Source organism: Lissotriton vulgaris, chromosome 3_1, assembly GCF_964263255.1.
Source record: "Lissotriton vulgaris chromosome 3_1, aLisVul1.2, whole genome shotgun sequence".
Lineage (NCBI taxonomy): Eukaryota > Metazoa > Chordata > Amphibia > Caudata > Salamandridae > Lissotriton > Lissotriton vulgaris.
The window spans coordinates 852,667,600-852,688,099 of record NC_141689.1 but is presented as its reverse complement, the minus strand read 5'-3'; the positions used below and the strand labels follow the sequence as shown (position 1 = coordinate 852,688,099).

The following is a 20,500-nucleotide window of genomic DNA, read 5'->3' as shown; positions in this document are numbered from 1 at the left end:
CAGTATGCCAAAATAATATGTGTGGGTGTGATATCTAGTTATCAAGTATCAACATTTGTAGAGGAAGAGCAAAAGAAAGCTTATAGCAGTCACATCCCTCTCCAGGCCTGCACTATCGCTTCTACACTGTGCTACAAACTATTATCCATTGTGAAGTATTTGGCAGCGTTGCAATGTATATTTCATAGGAAATTGAGACATGCAACTTCTGCTTGTCCTTCAAACATATTTCGTCCAAGTTCATCAGTTACTCCAAAAGAAATCACTTATATATAATGATCTATGTAGTGAACTAACAGTCCACTAATGATAACAACCTGATAGCAGGCTCACTTTGAAACTCTGGGATATGTATTTTGCCTATATGGATAGATATTATGGCCCGTATATGTTATATAGTTTGTAATGGCTCAAGATTGATGACTGTCTAAGGGTCTTACAATGATTTTGGCAGTGTGGGAGTGGGACCCCCGCTTCCGCACCACCAAATAGATATAGGAACCGCCTGCCAAATCAGGAGTTTTTTCCTGTCTGACGGGCGGCTCTTTGGTGTTCCCAGAGCAGCGCCTAAGAAATAGGCACCGCAGTGTGGATCGCCAATGTCAATAGCTTCACAGCATAGACTGCTGTAGTCAATGCCATGCAAGTACTGGTGTGCATGCACACCCTGTGTGCATACACATGGTGTGAGGTGCCAGGGGCCCCTGTAGGGCCTCTTTTGTTATCTCACAGCACACTTTCTTTTCATGGCAGTCGCACCGCCATCAAAAGTGTAGTGGTGAGGAAACTTGCAATATGCTTGGCAGGGCTGCAGCAGCCTTAGGTCTGCCCGACCACCCTAGTCGTAATAGGGTGGTCAGGAGACCACCACCATGAGTCTGGAGGTCCGTGGAGTGCCAGACTCATAATAAGGCCCTAAGCCACATGTTAAAGTAAAGGAAGGAAGATCATGTCAGCTCTAGTTATGCACCAGAACACTTAAATCACCAACTTTCCCCATCTAGAAAGATCCTTAAAGATAGAAGAAAGATGTAAGGTATATTATGTTCTTTTAACTTGTAAGCAGAAGTGGTGAACACCATCAGGTACTTGATCTTATGTTGATTCAATGCCAAGACTAAATTCCAAGATACCTCGCCTATAGTTTCTACATGTACTCTTGTACTTCATCATGAATGAAGATATACATTGAAATTATTCCATCTCCTTCACATGTGAGGGAAGAGGCCAACTCTGATCATGAAACAAGCATACCAAATCATCAGCATATAGCGCCAGTCTGGCACGGTGATGACCACTGATAGGCTTGTGATCAAGGGAATGATCACTCTCATCTAGCAATTAGTTCTATCATTAGTGCAGAGATAGTGCAGCCTAGCCTCATAGTAAGCACGATTGTCACTTTCTGGGACAGTGTCGTATTGACTGTAATATTCATGGACATTTTTCAGGGTAAACTTAGTAAGGAGAAGCCCACTCAAGAAACATTAGTGTATAAATATGCAACTTTGACATCGTTCATTCTACTGATAACAACACATAACAAATGTGAACAGACTGGCTTATACTCTGTGCTAGAAAAACGAAAAGCATATTCGTTTATGCTTTTTGCCAGCTATGTCTTATAAGCTCATAATATTTAGTCCACTTTATTGGGGATTTGCACTTACTGCTGATCCAAAGGGTGGGACTCTGGATTTCCTGTTTGACACACGCTTTCCCCTACATAAGTACTTATTTCGACACATCACCTTACTGCAGCTACTAGAGCTACATTTTCTTTATTCTGAACTTCAGCTATTGTGTTTACTAAGGAAGGCACACTTATCTACCAATTACTAAGCATTGAGAATGTGATTGTCCAGACTCCGATTTTCACTTGTCCTTCTTTTGTGGTGCCTTGTATAAGGAAAGTCCAACAGAGGGAGGAGATTTAAAGGTGGGGGCATCCGACCCATGGAACGGTCTGGTTCAAGCCATCATGGGGAATAGAAGGCATTGTTTGCAAACTGAAGGTTTCAGAAAATTACATTTCTCAATAGTGCCGGCAATACTTTTGATCTGCGCAGGCATGTATAGCTATCGACACTGCACAAATTTGGTTGTGGACATGCACACAAAGAATGGTGCATATAACATCATGAATACCCTGCTCTGCATGACCCAACAATTAGTTATGTTTTGTTTGACCACTTTAAACAGTAGGTCCCGTACATTGCATGATTTCACTCCGATTTAGCATCCAAATCTTAAACTTAACCAACGCCTTTCTCAGTTTTTGTGCACCTTATTGTGATGATTGAGATTGAATTTAAAACTTATGGCTACTTTTATAAACTTTATGGCGTACACTATCAATTTAATTTTCTCTTCTGCTGTTTTTTGTTTTAATGTCCTCCGCGGAGGAGTATGCTTTTTAGTAGATCTGACATCTACAGCATTGTGTGCACCCTTACCAATGGCATTCACTCTATGGCTTTTTATTTTCTTTTAGAGAGTGATCGGTGTAGATATTGTATTTTATTTTCACGCACTGAGATAGTAGAGGCAGCGGTAAATTTATTTACTGTGTCATAGGAAATTGGCAGGATTGAGAGGATGTCCTCTTCATAGGGTCTCGGCTGTAAAATGTATCTTTAATCTAATTCCTCAGTAGGTTATATCCTGCCTTTTGCAACAAAGGAAGTGAATCATATTACTACAGTGAAATCTCAGACCCATAAACTCAGAGATCATATTTTACATAGACCTGTCGCCGCGTTGTCCCACGTGGTCTTTACTACTGTATGATTGATTGCCTCTGCAGTACAGAAATGTATTGAATACTCTGTTAGTTGTGATACTTATTTAAAATGTAGACTTAAAAAAATGAAGTCAATATTTTGAACTGCAATTTTAATTGTTGGTTACGATTTTAAGTTATTGTGATTATGTAAGAAATGTAATCATGTTGTAAGGCAAACCGCCCTTTACTAACTTCACTGTATTTTTGTTACTGAGGATCGAAGTTTGCTCTATGTCGAGTTTATTAAATATTTGTTGTGCTTCTAATTAATCATGCAATAAGGAATGAAACGTATGTGCCTATTGATATTGAAAGAAAATCTCTTTGCATAATTCTTTGCACGCACAAATACATCAGAAAATATTTACTGGGGAGTCAGAGGGACCATGGGATGTTTATGCATTCTTGGGGTTTCACTCTGAATCTCCCTCAGAAAATAAGGTCATCTTAAAAGATATAATTCGGCTGGAGATTGAGTTTATCAAGTGTGTTTACTGTTCATATTGTAGTTGAGTTTAATCCTTTTACCATTTCCTGTATCAAGCTTTGACTGCTTGCTAAGCAACTTTTGAGAGGCAGGTTTAGAAAAGGAGCAACTCTAGTACCCAAATGGAATGAAATAGCCTTAAACTTTGAAACACCAAAGGTAAACAGTATCTACCATGCACAAGGGCCAGTAGCGACCCACTGCCTGAGCACCTGGTGCAGTGGCTATAATTTAGCCATGGAACCATGATACTTGACATCTAATCTCAGCTTTGCCACTTCACCTAAAATTGCTAGAAAGCTGGGCAGGACCCAGAACATAATCACATTTCCATGGCAATTGGAGCTCTTTGACTATGCCAAGAGAATCCCTGCAACCCCAGTTACGGTTAAGTTGACTAGTTGAAAAAGAGGAACATGTTTTTAATCCCGGCCCACCATTTGGCCAAATTGTGTGATATTATAAAAACTACTAGAAAAAACTACATAAAAAAATGGGCTGGATATTTCACTGGGGGAGAGGAGAAGTACAGAGTCTCATGGTATATTGCAATATGGTGGTAAATGTATAGCCTTTGTTATGTTCTATTGATTTGTACAACACACTAATCACCCAAGAGGGTCTCCAGGCGCTAGACAGGTGTGTAGGTTTGTGGTCCCCAAAGTGCTTATATGAAAAGCAGATCTTCTTGAGGAACTCAAAAAGTGAGGTGGAGGCTCTGATGTGTTAAGGGAGGTTGTTCCACGTCATGGATGTGATGTAAGAGAATGTTCAATTTGGATGTTTAATTGCACCGGTTATGGCTGAACATTAATTTTTATTGTTTTTTTTCTTGGAAATGTTTTTTACCAGATACTCCATTTTCAAACTTAACACTTGGGTTTTGCAATCTCCACACGTCATAGTCTTATGAACCTATTCCAAGCACATATGTATGCACTGACTCTCTCCCCAAAGCATGAACAGATGCTTTCTCTTACAAAGCCCTTAATCCGCCCACCCAAGTCCCAACCCAATGAGCGCTGTGCCAACACAAGCGATAGAGATTTGACATATTTGACATGGCTAGTCCCTTACTAATAGTGGAGTTCCATTAATAGGACAGCAGATAATGTCCTATAGCCATGATGAAGAGGTTAAACCAGTCTAATGAGAGAATATATGCAGTTGTATGTGTAGTTCTGACAGAGCGAGGACAAGAGGTCATTGATGGATACAGGAGGGTTGACATAGACAAAGCTGTGATTCTAGAGGTTTTGAGGCTGGAAATATGAAAGCTGGCAAATGGCACAAAATGAAATGCATAAAAATTTGAACTGATGAAATGTCATACATGAGAAAAGTAAAAGCTAGATGCATTCCACGGTAGCTACAAAGCCGGTCAAGTGGAAACCGGGACATAAAGATTGCCTTTGTGAAAATATTGTGTTTTATTTGTCATATAAGGTTTGGTTTAAGACATGACAAGGGATAAACAAAGGTAGCAAATGTCTGAATATGTGAAACTATAGAATTAAATCAGAAACAACTCCCTAATATCTGCTTTTGGCACTTCAAGGAACTCTTTAAAAAGTCTGTCCCTCCAAGCAGTCCTACAAGTCATGGTTACTAAACATTTCCCCTCTGTAGTGTATAGAGCTGAGGCACTTAGAGGTAGGGCTTACAAAATGATCAACAATGCACTAACTGGCACTTCTCTGCAGGTGTTCAAACTCCCACCCCACGCTTCACCATCCCAAATTCGGCCTTTGGAGGCAGAATGTAAACAACTATGGTGCATTTTTAAAATCCTGCTACAAGTTAAGCGAGCATTGGCATAGCCAATAGGTCTCGCCTTTGGGACTTTCTAAGTGTTTAGCCATGCAACAGTTTATGTTGTTGCACCAAGGATATTGTGCTGCATAACTAAATACTTATAAGGTCCCAAAAGCGAGACCTATTGGCTATGCCAATGCTTGTTTTTCTCCCTCTAGGCATGGACACTGGAATCTGGCAGCTACACACCCATCATTAGACGTTTCCTTAAGAGTTAAATATAAATGCGGCCTGTTTAGTGCTGCACAGCTCGCAACATTCTACATGAGTTAGGCAGCAAACCTTTCCACCTCTGAGTACTCCATTCAGGTTCCAAGGCGATTATAATCTCTCCCAAACTATGTTAACAAGTCTAATGTAGCTACAGGTGGAGCTGGATGGTGGTTCCAAAAGCTCATTCTCAAGTTAACGATTCCTTTTGTGTAAAAGGACTAAAAGCAAATACTTCCACGCCCATACTAAGAGCAAACACGTCAAAAGAAGTGAAGAAAAGGGTAGTGTGTAAATGGAATTCTTCCCAGGTAAATAAACCCAACTTTCAAACGAATGGACTAGCCAACCTTTGTTATTTTAGGTTACTCCTTAGCGATACACAAACATAAAGTATATATAACAGCATGCGATTCTGCAGGACATTTTCTTGGCTTTCAAATGCCTCACAGTGTGAAAACAAACTTCTTCACAAGAGGCGTTTAAAAAAATAAAAATAAAAAAAGATAGCTGGCACTGCAAGAATAAGAGAAGTGTTCCTTTCATTTATACATTTTTAGGGGTCTTAGAGCATTATATGTCTTTGCCAAGTCGTTTACAAGCACTAGCGCAGAAACTCTGATGCCCATGTGGGTGCGTACATTTTATTTTTGAGGCAACCGCCATGGAGCACTGAAAATAGGGTGACTTCTTAGCCCTTCTTAACCCTTTATGAACTGTATAAAGGAAAGGATTCTCAAAAAGCGCTTAAGTCACAATGGACTATTTTCATTTGGACTGTGGCCTGCTGCTACATATGGCACAGGTAAAGGACGAGCGCTGACTAGCAGGGAGTCTTTTCACACATTCCATCATAGGAAGCATGACGGCAGTGAATGTAGTTGGAGGAGATAGTTTGATTCAGATTACTTTAAGTTCCAGGCCTTTTAATTAGAACATGTACAAAAACCGGACGTGCAGTGCAAAAATCATGCAACATCCAAGAAGCAATGAAGTACAAAGCCATTTTAATGTAAGGTTGTGTGGGGTACATACAGGGTAACCTATAAGGTAGTTGTAGAACACAGTGAAAACAGGTAATTGCCTGATGGCTTGAGAAGAATGTATTTAGCTGCTCTTGAAAAGGCTGGATTACTGCCTCTCCGCTTGGTGCTAGCCATGATCAGTGGCATTACAATGGCCTGTGGTTTGCAGTGGATGCAAGGTAAGTCGGCCCGCCCACAGGCTGGACAGTCAAATTCAGACATTATTTGGGTGCAGTGAGGCTGCACTACTGATAACTATGCCCCTGAGCATAATCTTACCTGCGCCTCCATCTCTTCCTTTTTTAGCTTGATCAGCGACATCCCAGAGAAATCCATTGCATCTGTTAAAAAAGGATATTGTAACGTTAATTTACAGAATTTTGCATTCGCACTGACATTAGCTTCTAAGCAAGACCAAGAGGCATACAATCATAAGAATATACAGAAATACACATCAGGTGTTCCAAGTCTACATTTCAATGCTGTGTGTTAATGTCGAAAATCAATGCTGTTCGCACTACACAAAAGCATTATAATCGTTAGGTGGCATACAAAGGGCACTCCCCCCCCCCCCTCCCAACCTACATTTCTGGCCAATTACTCCATTGACCTCTCTTATTTATTGTAGAAATTCTTTAAAATTACTTTGCTTATAAACATTACAGCATTAAAAACAAGCCATCAAATATACGTTGTCATTATATTTACAACCCGCTCCGCACGGGGTCTTTTGCTTTACATTCGGGCTGTGCCAGCAGGCCACAACCGAGATAGCCTGCTCTCTTTAAGCTGACCGCCCTCCGGTCAGCAGAACCGCAGGTAAATAATCTGCCACCATTTGTGACAAACCACGGCTTCCAGGGTAGGCCAAGAGAATCAGAGCCCCCAGCAGGGCAGCCCCAAATCCCTCGCCAGCCTGGAGCCCTTGATGATTTCCAAGACCTGTTCTGGGTAAAAAATGGCACCGACCAAAGGAGTCCCTGTCATACCTCTTGCCCAGGACCCCGCTTGACCTAAAATATTAACCTCAGGGATGGGTGGGTGGGTAACTTCTCCTGCGAGCTCCGACCCTCAGGCAAGGAAATGGACAAAGAGGGGCTGCCCACTGGCTCGCTGGCTTTTCAAGCCTCGCGCCAATTAATTACTTCCGGGTCGCCGGACTTGTTTATCCCTTGACTTCCGCTTGTGGGTGGCATTCCCTTTCCGGGTCAAGCGACCCGGAAGGGATCCCGACACTCGTCCAGGCCCTTTGCTGCCCCTAACGTCGCCACTCCCCCTAGGTGGGGTGGCGCCCGAGAGCACTCCAACAACAATGAAAAATGGTCAGCTTTTCGTGAAAATCTCTTGCCTTTTTTTTTAAGAAGAGGACGGGGTGGGCGGTTTATAAAATATGTTAAATGCTGAGAAGTACTTGAAAATAACATGGAGGAGTGAGTACAGTCACGCGCGTCTTTATAAACAAGCATTGGCCATGCGGCCGTAAAAGGAACGCCACACGGCAATAAAAAAAAAAAAAAGCAAGTGGTGACAAGAGATGTGCGCGCGAGCGCGCGCGACCGGAAAAAATGATGTGCACATCGCGCGCACTGGTGCGCATTCTAGCAAGCTGGTGGCCGCTTTGGTAGCATGTGCGCTGGCTCAGTGATACCTAAAAAGGAGATGGGAGTCACTGTAAGCAGCATCATATTGGGGGCTATTTCTGACCCAGAAAACTGCCATGCACGTGACTATCTAAATGTGGCTCTAACGGCGCTTCAGGCAGAGGCTCTTTTGGGCCTAACTCCCACCCAACCAACATATAACAGAGCCATAAACTCAGTAAGGAAAAATCCTCTGTTCATGACAAAGCCCTGATGTCAAAAAGTTCACACACCTGGATGAAAATAGGCAAATATGGTCTCTTAACCCCTTGCATGCTGGGCCGTCATGAGTCACGGTGGGCGTGTGCTCACAACGGCCGGGGGCCGTCCGAATCTCGCCCACTATGTAAGTTGCACAAAGCGCAACAATTTGCTGCGCATGCAAGGGGTTAAAGCCTAAAGCATACCTCGGGGAACTGTTTGGGCTATAGAGAAACCTTAAGCTGCTGCACCTTCAGCTAGGTCACTTCCCCACATGATTAAATTCTCCCGTATGGAGGGGAAATTCTATCGAGATTGCATGTCGGTTGCCCCACCTTAAAGACAGAACGAAGAGGCCTGCTGAAATAGTAGTACTTTAGGATCGGAATACACTCGTCCCGGAAGGCGATCATAACCTGCTTGCAAGGAGAAGACCTAATAATCTGCTGGAAGTTCCTGAAATGTATGAGTCTGGTGTAATCAAAACTGACAAAGCTGGCTCCACAGCAAGTGGTATTTCCTTTAACACTCACACTTGCCTGTACTCAATGATTAGAGCGGCAGACCCTGATGCAGAGGTCTAGCCCGGGACCAGGGTTCAATTCCCCGCCTCGGGAGGTCTTGAGCTAAAAAATCCACAGACCTGATAATGCTCGCCTTGGTGCCTATTCAATCATGGAGTCCCACTCTGCAACTCTGGGCAATAGCTTGCTTAATCTCCACAACGGCCCCCACAACGCAATGCCTGGCCTCCACCCTGGGGGTGCCCAGGAGTGGACGCCTCACAGGGAAAGCCAGGATGGGTTCCACAGCGGTATTCGTACAAGCGCCTTGAGACCCTTGCGGGTGAGTAGTGCGCTATACAAGTATCAATTTCATTACATTTACATTTAATTCGTCCATCAAACCGCCCTGGAAGACCCCCTTATGGCCCAGTTTATCCCAACGCATCACACTTACTTCCTTGCTAAAGCACTAAGTACTTTATTCTGTGTTTTTGCACTATCAAAGCAATAATATTTTTATGAGCCTTGCTATTTCTCTCTTATATCTTTTAAAGGTGCATCAGGTCCACCATACTCTTTTTAACAAGTGAATGATCAAGACACAGAGATATGTTTACAGCTGGACTTCGTTTATTGGTGCTTTTATTTGTAAGTTTATTAACTGAACACTAAAGATTATTCATGCAGTCATTCATTCATATAGGACAGTGAGAGGACGTGGGTGTTTAGCTGAATTATGACGATTTTCTGAAGTCTATATAACTTATTATAATATATTGGAATTGCAGTGATCGGCCAGGTCTAGATATGAAATATTTGAATTGTGGCATACCCATCAGAGGACCAAATCCTTCAAATGCGCCTGGGTCAGGTACGTATATTTCACAATTCACGTCAAATCACAATTTAAGTTACCTTTTTGAAAGCTTGTGACAAGTCTTCTTCCCAGAAAGCGCTAATTGACATTGGATTGTAGTCTAAGGCATCCAGTATCCTGTTTCTCCTTAGTGTCAAGTTTGCTGTTGGATTACACCATTGTAATATTTATAGAAATGTTTTCATGGAATATCTGATTGTTTTACCTCCTTTAGTCTTATACATAATTGGGATGTGATAATAGCGAAACAAATAGTGGAATACAACATTTCATATCCCAGCAGAACTGAAGTGTGGTTTAAGGATTTTTTCTATTATGCAAATATTTTAGAATTTCATACATTTCCAATTAGGAATATGACATTTCTTGAAACAGAATTGTTTGCTTATAATGAGCACAGTCTTCAGAATGCCAGCCTAGTCATTGTTCTTTCTCATGCTCTAAATGAATGTTACATGTTCTAAAAAGAAAAGGCTTATTTATTAAACTCTGTGTTATCAAAATGCTCCCATAATGCATAATGCTGACACAGTGGATAGTAAAAAAGGAATTCTGTTTACCTAAAGCAATTGAGACATTTTTAGTTTTTCCTGAACATTATCATGTTGAGTTCAAGATGTGAACCAGTACAAGGTCATTCCTTGACTTCAAGGATAGGACTGCGAAAGCTCTGCATCCATGCGCTTCCCTCTGGTATCCGAGCACCATCAAAAGGTAGCAAGGATCAGAACAAATAACTGTACTGAACGGTTGTTTCTTAATCTCTGTCATAAACGAGGAGCCACACACAGTGCTTTCAATTTGGTCAGATGTCCAAGGACACCTTATGGAAGGTTGCCAACTTTTTGGGCATGGACGTATTCAGATTTGCCGGCACCAAGAATTAGGCATACCCTATGTTGTAAAATATCCAAAACTTTTGCAGATTGTTTTAATGAAGGAGTACATAGATTTAATTTCTTTATTCCACCCGCGCTTCAGCACTTGGAGCAAACACCATGTTTATACCATATATAGGCACAACAATATATACACCAAACCTAAAGGTTAAAGAAAAAAGCTGTGGTAATAGCCATTGTCTTAGAGGAAACTTCTTTTTCAATGTTAAGTCCTTGGATTTTCACACGTGTATGGAGATGTTGATGGGAATCCTGATTGCAATTAATGTTTCTTAAGACAGGCCGGTTCCATGTAACAGCTGCTCAGAATCAAAGATTAAAAGGTTACTGATGAAACATAGGAATAGGTTCAGAAAATGTGAGGTTTCGCCGATTATATTTTTTTATTCCAAAATATGTGATTTCCATTGTATATTCAGAAAATAGGAAGCAATTATGTTGTGCTTTCTTCTTACACAAACAAATGATGGAAGGAATGCTGAATAAATCATACATTCACCCCAGTCAAGAGATCTGGGTTAAATCCATCATTCTTTTGCTAACCATGCCACCCCAGTTTAAACCCAGCCATGTGCAAATCAGTCTTGACCCTGTGCCTCATGGGAACAGTCTGGACCGAACTGCCAAGCCAGGTCCTCCCTGGACCGGAAACAAGCATCCTGGGACCGGTTTCTGGGTATTACCCTTCATCAGCCAGGCTAGCTTGAATCCAGTGGCACAATGAGCACTGGACCCACGTCTGGGCATATCCATCCCACTTTGGGTGAAAAGTGTGACGCAAACAAATGATAGGCATAATGCTGAATAAATCACGCATTCACCCCCAGTCAAGATATCTGGGAAAACCCCACCATTCTTTTGCTCGCCATGCGTGTTTAGACCCAGCCACATGCAAATCAGTCTTACCCTGTGCCCCATGGGTACAGTCCAAACCAAGCTGCCAAGCCAGGTCCCCCCTGGACCGGAAACAAGCATCCAGGGACCAGCTTCTGGGTATTGCCCTTCGTCAACCAGGCTCGCTTGAATCCAGACCCACTGTGAGCAAGAGACCCACCCATGTCTGGGCATACCCATCCCACTTTAGGTGAAAAGTGCTACACAAACAAATGATGGACGTAATGCTGAATAAATCATACATTCACCCCAGTAAAGAAATCTGGGTTAAATTCATCATTCTTTTCTTCGCCATGCCACCCCAGTTTAGACCCAGCAATATGCAAATCAGTCTTGACCCTGTGTCTCATGGGAACAGTCCAGACCGAACTGCCAAGCCAGGCCCTCCCTGGACCAGAAACAAGCATCCTGGGACCGATTTCTGGGTATAACTCTCCATAAGCCAGGCTAGCTTGAATCCAGTGGCACAGTGAGCAAGGGAGCCACGTCTGGGCATACCCATCCCACTTTGGGTGAAAAGTGCTACGCAAACAAATGATGTACAGAATGCTGAATAAATTGTACATTCACCCCCACTCAAGAAATCTGGGTAAAATCCATTATTCTTTGCCTCATCATGCCACCCTGGAGACCAGGGCCTTATGGGCCTGGCGGCGCAGGGCACGCCTTAAATCCCCCGAGTTCACCTGCCTTGTCGAACAGAGACACGAGACACTCCGTTGAGCGTGCAAACCAGGTTTATTAGCTGCAGCTAAGCACAGTTATCCCAGAAGTTACACACAAGGTGGGTTCTGAGGAGACTGCCACTTCAATCTGTGGCGCACAATCTTTTATAGGAAACACATTTACAAAGTTTACTCCTTACACATACAAAATGGACCAATGAGAAAAGTTGGAAAACAAGCTATCAGGTGTCTCAAATATGCCCCTTTCTAAGACCCCGTGTGCTACCCCTCCCAACAAATTAATCAGTACTGGCACCAACAATCTAATTTGCAGGTGGCAGGACGTGTTTGTGTGCCTCAAAGGATAGTTGTGTAATAGGAGAATACAAGGAGAGAATATAATATAAGGGAAGAATAGGAGAAGGCAAATAGTCAGTCGAGACAGGAATCAATCAACCCAGACATGGATTAACGAACTCGGCCAGACCCTGACATCGGGTTTAGTAAACAAGTGCAAAAGAGTTACTCTTTAACTTAAAAGGACACGCAGCAGCTGGGAAAAGAAAAAACACACCGTCCGCTGTGCTGCCTGAGTGAGGGCAACACAAAATGGCGGCGAGACAGAAAATGGCGGCTAAATACGGGACAAAGTCAGAAATCGAAGAACCTCAGACCCTCCTTTTGCCATTACTCAGGCAAAACACCAGGGACTCAAGTCAGTCTGAGCCAATGTCAATGGCCATGAGGTCATCGAGCTGTTGCTGTAGCATCATTCTAATATTCTCTGTTTTCTGTGACACAGGCTTTGGAACACACATGTTGGCACAAAGACCACAGATGGCAGGTCCACACTGTACACAGAGACAACAAGAGAAAATGATGGCCAAGACCATTCCAAGGAACATTAGTATCTTCCATTCCCATGTGGACAGTAGTCCCCAAAACCATCCCATTACAGACCAATCTCCTGTGTCCTGATGTATAAACTCGGAGATGATATGCAACTTGGAGATAGCTTGGTATACCGTAGGGGCATTATCAGGAATGTAAATACATGCAACTAAACCTGATCAATTTACAGACTCCTCCACGATCTGCAAGGACAATGTCTAAAACCATCCGGTTCTGCAAAGTCATAAGGCGATCCGCCTGAAGTTCGGCTGTCAAATTACTCAAGGCTCCAGAAGTTACATTTATGGTAGCCTTAACAACACAAACTAATTGTCTGATGTCTCTGCTATAGGCCATTGGGCCCCAGAAAGGAAGCAACCCTTTAATGAAGTCACCTCCTTCTTGTCCTGCTGTGTCTTTCGAATCAATAACTCCTCTGCCATATCTTTTCCTATGATGACCTGAAGGAGCAGTATATGTTGGAGGAAGAAGAAAAGCCACATAGCAAGTTCCTGAAAAGTAGGTAGGAAGCCATGTATAGGCTCTATCATGGCAGATAAAATAGGTGCCTTGTGATGGCGCTAACGGTGAGGAAATCTGAGGTGTATAGACATAAGTATGGGAACAAACACTCTTTCCCTGTTGATTCTTAACATTTTGACCATTAATTTGTAGACAGAAGTTACCTCAATGAGGTACAGTCCAAATTGGTGGGGATCTCCTTCGCCTAGCCTTTTCTGTAAGGCTAGTAACATAACGGGTTACATTCCAGCCATCATATGCTCCTTTCTCATCCACGGGAATCTTACTAATCTCAGCAATTCTAGCCATAGCCACTATTCCCTTTATCAAAGAACTGTGACTAAAATCTTCTCCACCACCATATGGACTACCAGGAGGATACCGTAGTTGGTTCCGATAGAACATAGCCAAATAGGCCCAAGCGGAGCATTCATAGGAAAATGGAAGGACTAAATATGGCATCCCTCTCTCTGTAATACGGGGCATGAGCCCACAGACCCAACAATCAGTGGTATTCATTACCAGTTGGTGCTGATGCAATAACTGAATAAATGAATTATTAAAGTATTCTGTTCTCCTAATATGTTCATGTTCTGGGAGTGTATAAAACCGATGTGGGGAGGCAGTAGTAGGAAAAGACAAAGAGACAGAGGTTGGAACAGGTGCTTGCTGCATAGTGTAAACAACCCAACTTACACAGGCCAATAAAGTACATAAACATATTAAAATACATAGGGCTATGCCACATGGACTAACCATCAATTCTTTACATTTCCTTTTCATTTGTACATTATTAACATTACTTTCCACTTTAATATCCATTCTCTGAAGCGTTGCTCACGGCAATCTTCCTTGATCACTTAGCTGTGGTTATTAGCCATCTTATGACACTGTACGTCCTGCAGACCTATGTCACTACTCAGGTCACAGCTTAAGACTCCTACTGTGACCCTGCAACTTGATGGATAGTGGAAAAAAAAGTAATGTCTCTCAAAAAGTATAATCAGAAAAATAGAAAAAGGAAAGTTCAATTGTCTTTAGTTAATCTTGGTCGTAATTATACCGAGTCTTATTAGGGATCGTTTGCTCCTTAAACAAAGTTTCTGGATTCGCTGGGTTCAAACGCAAATGTGATGGTACAGCTTCTTGCAACACGTCGTCGTCTTCTTTCTAGAGTTCGTTTGATCCAGGCGTGCACTACTAAAAGGTACAAATCGAGGGACACTTTTGCCTTCACTATCACTCATGCTCTTTCGAACCCATTGATCAAAAGGCAAAGGTACCCTCTTGCAGTGTACGCCATGGACCCAGTTCTTTTTCCCAATGACTTTTACTGCTGTACGTGTCGTCAACAAGACTTGCCTAGGAGGACCCCAACGAGGTTCCAGACTCTTTTTCCGCTGAAAATTCTTCATGCAGACCCAGTCACCGGGTTGGATAGAGTGACCTGGATCTGCAGAGGCCTCCAGCAGAGCGTTTTGAACCGGTTGATGAAGATCACGTAATTTAGTGGTGAGGTCATGCAAGTAGTCAATCAACATTGGGTATGGGATTTCAGAATACTTTTTAGGTCGAGGGACTCCCCAGACATTGGCTGGGCGTCCAAAGACGACCTCATAAGGACTAAGGCCTAAACGAGAATACACAGTAGTTCTCGTGGACAGAAGTGCCAAAGGCAAGGCATCAGGCCAAGCAAGACCCGTGCTGGCTTGAATCTTTGCCAATTTAAGCTTGAGAGTGCCATTATAGCACTCCACCAAACCTGCTGACTGAGGGTGGTTTGCCGCATGGAATTTCTGCCTAATACCAAGACCTGTACATACTTTCTGTATGATTTAGCCTACGAATTCACTCCCATTGTCAGACCAGACAATGCGCGGCAATCCAAACCTTGGGAAAAACGCCTTCAAAAGGACTTTGGCAGTAGACAAAGCAGTATTGTCCTTTAGGGGGTAGGCCTCTATCCATCTGGAAAAGGCACAGACCACCACCAGAACATACTTGAGGTTATTACAATGATCCATATGAATGTAATCGATTTGCAATACCTCATAAGGATACGTAGGAGGAGCAAAATCAATCAATCAATCAATGACACTTATAAAGCGCGCTACATACCCGTAGGGTCTCAAGGCGCTGGGGGGGGGGGGTGCCGCTACTGCTCGAACAGCCAGGTCTTCAGCTTTTTCCTGAAGGAGAGGTGGTCTTGGGTCAGGCGCAGGTCGGGAGGGAGGGAGTTCCAGGTCTTGGCGGCCAGGTAGGAGAAGGACCTTCCTCCTCTAGTCGCTCTTCGGATGCGGGGGACGGCGGCGAGGGCGTGGTTGGCTGATCGGAGGTGGCGTTTGGGAGCGTAGAAGTTGACTCGGCTGTTGAGGTAGCTCGGGCCTTGGTCGTGTAGGGCTTTGTGTGCGTGGGTGAGGAGGCGGAAGGTGATTCTTTTGTTGACGGGGAGCCAGTGAAGGTCTCTCAGATGTCCGGAGATGTGGCTGGTTCGTGGGATGTCGAGGATGAGTCTGGCTGAGGCGTTCTGGATCCGCTGGAGTCTCTTCTGGAGCTTGGCGGTGATACCGGCGTAGGGGGCGTTGCCGTAGTCCAGTCGGCTGGTGACGAGGGCCTGGGTGACGGTCTTCCTGGTCTCGGTGGGGATCCACCAGAAGATCTTCCGTAGCATGCGTAGGATGTTGAAGCATGCCGAGGAGACGTTGTTGACTTGCCTGGTCATGGAGAGGGAGGAGTCCAGGATGAAGCCCAGGTTGCGTGCATGGTCTGTCGGTTTGGGTGCGGTGCCCAGGGCGGGAGGCCACCAGGAGTCGTCCCAGGCAGAGGGTGAGGGGCCCAGGATGAGGACCTCCGTCTTGTCCGAGTTCAGTTTCAGGAGGCTGGTCGTCATCCACTCGGCTACCTCTTTCATCCCTTCGTGCAGGTTGGCTCTGGCGGCGGTGGGGTCGTTGGTCAGGGAGAGGATCAGCTGGGTGTCGTCGGCGTAGGAGATTATGCTGAGGTTGTGTTTGCGTACGATGGCCGCGAGGGGGCTCATGTAGACGTTGAAGAGGGTGGGGCTCAGAGATGATCCTTGAGGGACGCCGCAGATGACTTCGGAGGCCTCTGACTTGTACGGTGGTAGGCGGACTCTCTGTGTTCTTCCGTCGAGGAAGGAGATGATCCATTCCAGCGCCTTGTCCTGGATTCCGATGTTGCTGAGGCGCCGTACTAGGGTGCGGTGGCAGACCGTGTCCAATGCCGCGGAGAGGTCTAGGAGGATGAGGGCCGCTGTTTCTCCATTGTCCATCAGGGCTCGGATGTCATCGGTGGCGGCGATGAGGGCGGTCTCGGTGCTGTGATTGGCTCGGAAGCCGGACTGTGAGGGGTTGAGGGATCCGTTCGTCTCGAGGAAGGCGGCCATCTGCTTGTTGACGGTCTTCTCGATGACTTTGGCTGGAAACGGGAGGAGCGAGATGGGGCGGTAGTTCTTAAGGTCGGTGGGGTCCGCTGTTGGTTTCTTGAGTAGAGCGCTGAGTTCGGCGTGTTTCCAGCTCTCAGAGAAGATGGTGGTGTCGAAGGATGTGTTGATGATGTCTCGCAGATGGGGTGCGATGACAGCGTCGGCCTTGTTGAAGACGTGGTGAGGGCAGGGGTCGGTCGGTGATCCGGAGTGGATGGAGTTCATCGTGCGGATGGTGTCTTCGGTGCTGATCGGGGTCCAGGCGTGGAGGGTGGTGGTGGGGGGTGGTTGTTCGGTCATGGTGTGCGTTGGTTGGTTGTAGAAGCTGTTGTGTATGTCCGCGATCTTGTTGTGGAAGTATAAAGCGAGGGAGTTGCAGAGGTCTTGCGATGGGGTGATGTCGTTGTTTCCTGCGCTGGGGTTGGAAAGCTCTTTCACGATGTTGAAGAGTTCCTTGCAGTTGTGTGCGTTGTTGTCCAACCGGTCCTTGAATGCTGTTTTCTTGGCGGCGCGGATCAGCTGGTGGTGTTTCCGGGTGGCAAGTTTGAAGGAGGTCCTGTTGTCCGGTGTCGGTTCCTTTCTCCAGACTTTCTCGAGGGCTCGGCAGTTCTTCTTGGAGCTCTTGAGTTCGTCGGTGAACCATGGAGCCTTCTTGCTGCCGGGTATGCTAGGCGGGGTCCTCAGTGGGGCGAGTTCGTCCGCGCAGTTGCTGATCCACTTCGTAAGGTTGTCGGCGGCCTGGCTGGGGTTCGCTGAGCTGGCAGGAGGGTGCTGGCTCAGGGAGGTGGCGAGCTGGTCTGCTGTGATCTTGTTCCAGCTTCTGTGGGCCGCCTGTTGCTGGTGTTGGTGGGTCGTCGTTCTCTTGAAGGTGAAGTGGACGCAGCTGTGGTCCGTCCATTGAAGCTCTGTGGCGTGGCTGAAGTCGATGTCTGTGCTGGAAGAGAAGACTGCGTCGAGTGTGTGTCCGGCGAGGTGGGTGGGGGTGGACACCAGTTGCTTGAGTCCCAGGTTGGCGAGGTTGTCGAGCAGGGTGCTGGTGTTGCGGTCGTTGTTGTTCTCTAGATGGAAGTTGAGGTCTCCCAGGAGGATGTAGTCAGCGGAGGGGAGGGCGTGCGGGCTGACGAAGTCGGCGATGTCCTCGCTGAATTGTGTGCGTGGTCCAGGGGGTCGGTAGATCAGGGTGCCTCTGAGGGTGGTGTTCGGGTTGGTGTGGATCTGGAAATGCAGGTGTTCGGCGCTGGTCAGGGTGTTGTCGGTGCTGGTCGTGAGGCGGATGGTGTTCCTGTGGATGATGGCGATGCCTCCTCCCATCTGGTTGGCGTTTCGGTCCCTCCGGACGATCTTGTAGCCCTCTGGGATAGCGATGGCGATGTCGGGAGCTGAAGAGGCGTTCATCCAGGTCTCCGTGAGGAAGGCAACGTCCGGGGCTGTGGTGTCTAGTAGGTTCCAGAGTTCGATGGTGTGTCTGTGGACGGAGCGGGTGTTGAGCAGGATGCACTTGAGGTGGGTGCTGCTGGTGTTCGACTTGGCGGGTGCTGGTGCGAGGCTGGTCCGGATGCAGGAGAACTTGCAGGCGTGGCAGCTGAAAGGTCCGTGGGTACGTCGTGGAGTGGCTTGGTGGCATTCTGGGAGTCGGCCGGTGTTGAGTGCGGTGAGGGTGGCGGCGGAGTACGTCAGGCGGGTCGGTCGGGGTCTTCGGGGGCCAGGGGTCCTGGCGCTGGTCGTGATCCGGTCGCGGACGGGCGCAGACGGGCTTACCTTTGGCGCGCCTTCGGCGCACAATCGGCGCGCCCGCTGCGCGTGACCGCTGCGCGTTCGCACGGTCGCCATTTAAAGGCGAAGTGCGCGGGTGGGCGGAGCAGCTGGGAGGCGGGAGCGGGGAGGGAACAGAAGAGAAAAGGGGCGGGGCTAATTGCTGTGGCGGGAAGCGGGAGCGGGGAGGGAGAGCGGGGGCGGCGAGGTAGGCGGGCAAACAGGAAGGAGACAAGCACAAATGCACAAATGGAGGGCAAAATACGAAGAAGAAACGGTACAAAAAATACAGGCAACAATGCAGGTCAAAAGTAAGGCAAAACAGTTAACAAACGATCATACGGCATACAAAGAAAACAAGCACAAATTTCGGTCAAAAACCGGCGAAAACCAAAGGGGAGCGCTCAAGGCGGCAGCGAGGCCGGCGCTGAGGCAGAAGGCAGGCACTGGGGCACACGCAGCAGCTGGTGGCCGTGCGGCGCGGGGGTGTCCCACAAGTGGGTCACACTCACCTTCGTCGCACGGTCGCCATTTAAAGGCCAAGTGCGCGGGTGGGCGGAGCAGCTGGGAGGCGGGAGCGGGGAGGGAACAGAAGAGAAAAGGGGCGGGGCTAATGGCGGTGGCGGGGAGCGGGGAGGGAGAGCGGGGGCGGCGAGGTAGGCGGGCAAACAGGAAGGAGACAAGCACAAATGCACAAATGGAGGGCAAAATACGAAGAAGAAACGGTACAAAAAATACAGGCAACAATGCAGGTCAAAACGGAGGCAAAACAGTTAACAAACGATCATACGGCATACAAAGAAAACAAGCACAAATTTCGGTCAAAAACCGGCGAAAACCAAAGGGGAGCGCTCAAGGCGGCAGCGAGGCCGGCGCTGAGGCAGAAGGCAGGCACTGGGGCACACGCAGCAGCTGGTGGCCGTGCGGCGCGGGGGTGTCCCACAAGTGGGTCACACTCACCTGCGTCGCACGGTCGCCATTTAAAGGCCAAGTGCGCGGGTGGGCGGAGCAGCTGGGAGGCGGGAGCGGGGAGGGAACAGAAGAGAAAAGGGGCGGGGCTAATGGCGGTGGCGGGAAGCGGGAGCGGGGAGGGAGAGCGGGGGGCGGCGAGGTAGGCGGGCAAACAGGAAGGAGACAAGCACAAATGCACAAATGGAGGGCAAAATACGAAGAAGAAACGGTACAAAAAATACAGGCAACAATGCAGGTCAAAACGGAGGCAAAACAGTTAACAAACGATCATACGGCATACAAAGAAAACAAGCACAAATTTCGGTCAAAAACCGGCGAAAACCAAAGGGGAGCGCTCAAGGCGGCAGCGAGGCCGGCGCTGAGGCAGAAGGCAGGCACTGGGGCACACGCAGCAGCTGGTGGCCGTGCGGGGCGGGGGTGTCCCACAAATGACCTGCTGGAGATGGGGTTCCCTTTCCTGGATTATGCATTAAACAAACAATGCAATGCTTGGCCTGATATATGATGCTCACTAGTTCTAGTGATCCCCTTGTATCAGTCCAAACAACCCTTATGGTGATTGGTTGTAAGTCAACCTTATAGACCAGCTATCATAGTAGCGTGGACAAAAGCAGTCTTTAGGCTGAACTCTGAATGGCATGTGAAGCCAGCTGTTTTACCACATATAACCCCTTGAATACCAAGTGAAAGGACACCACACAGGTTGTTATGAAAATAAACAGTTATTTATTAACTAACATACACCTGTGAACTCTTTATGAGGTCAGAGGGCTAAGCACATGACAATACTCTAAAGGAATACGAGTTCGCACAGTATTTACAAGAATGCCTGAGGGGCGCAACAAACCATATACTAAATAAATGGAATGCGAAAGTCAATCAAAGGAATGGAGTTGTCCAGAGGCTGTAGAATCGCT

The 20,500-nt window shown here is 46.5% G+C and overlaps 1 protein-coding gene across 1 annotated transcript in view; it reads left to right on the top strand.

The window, feature by feature from the left end:
- LOC147727114 (spindle assembly abnormal protein 6 homolog) overlaps positions 1-20,500 on the top strand; it is a 574,453-nt gene that overhangs the window by 529,014 nt on the left and 24,939 nt on the right. Inside the window, exon 16 of the mRNA XM_086961156.1 lies at positions 9,458-9,540. Within this exon, the coding sequence (XP_086817282.1) occupies positions 9,458-9,540 (83 nt within the window). The remainder of the gene's footprint in view (positions 1-9,457; positions 9,541-20,500) is intronic.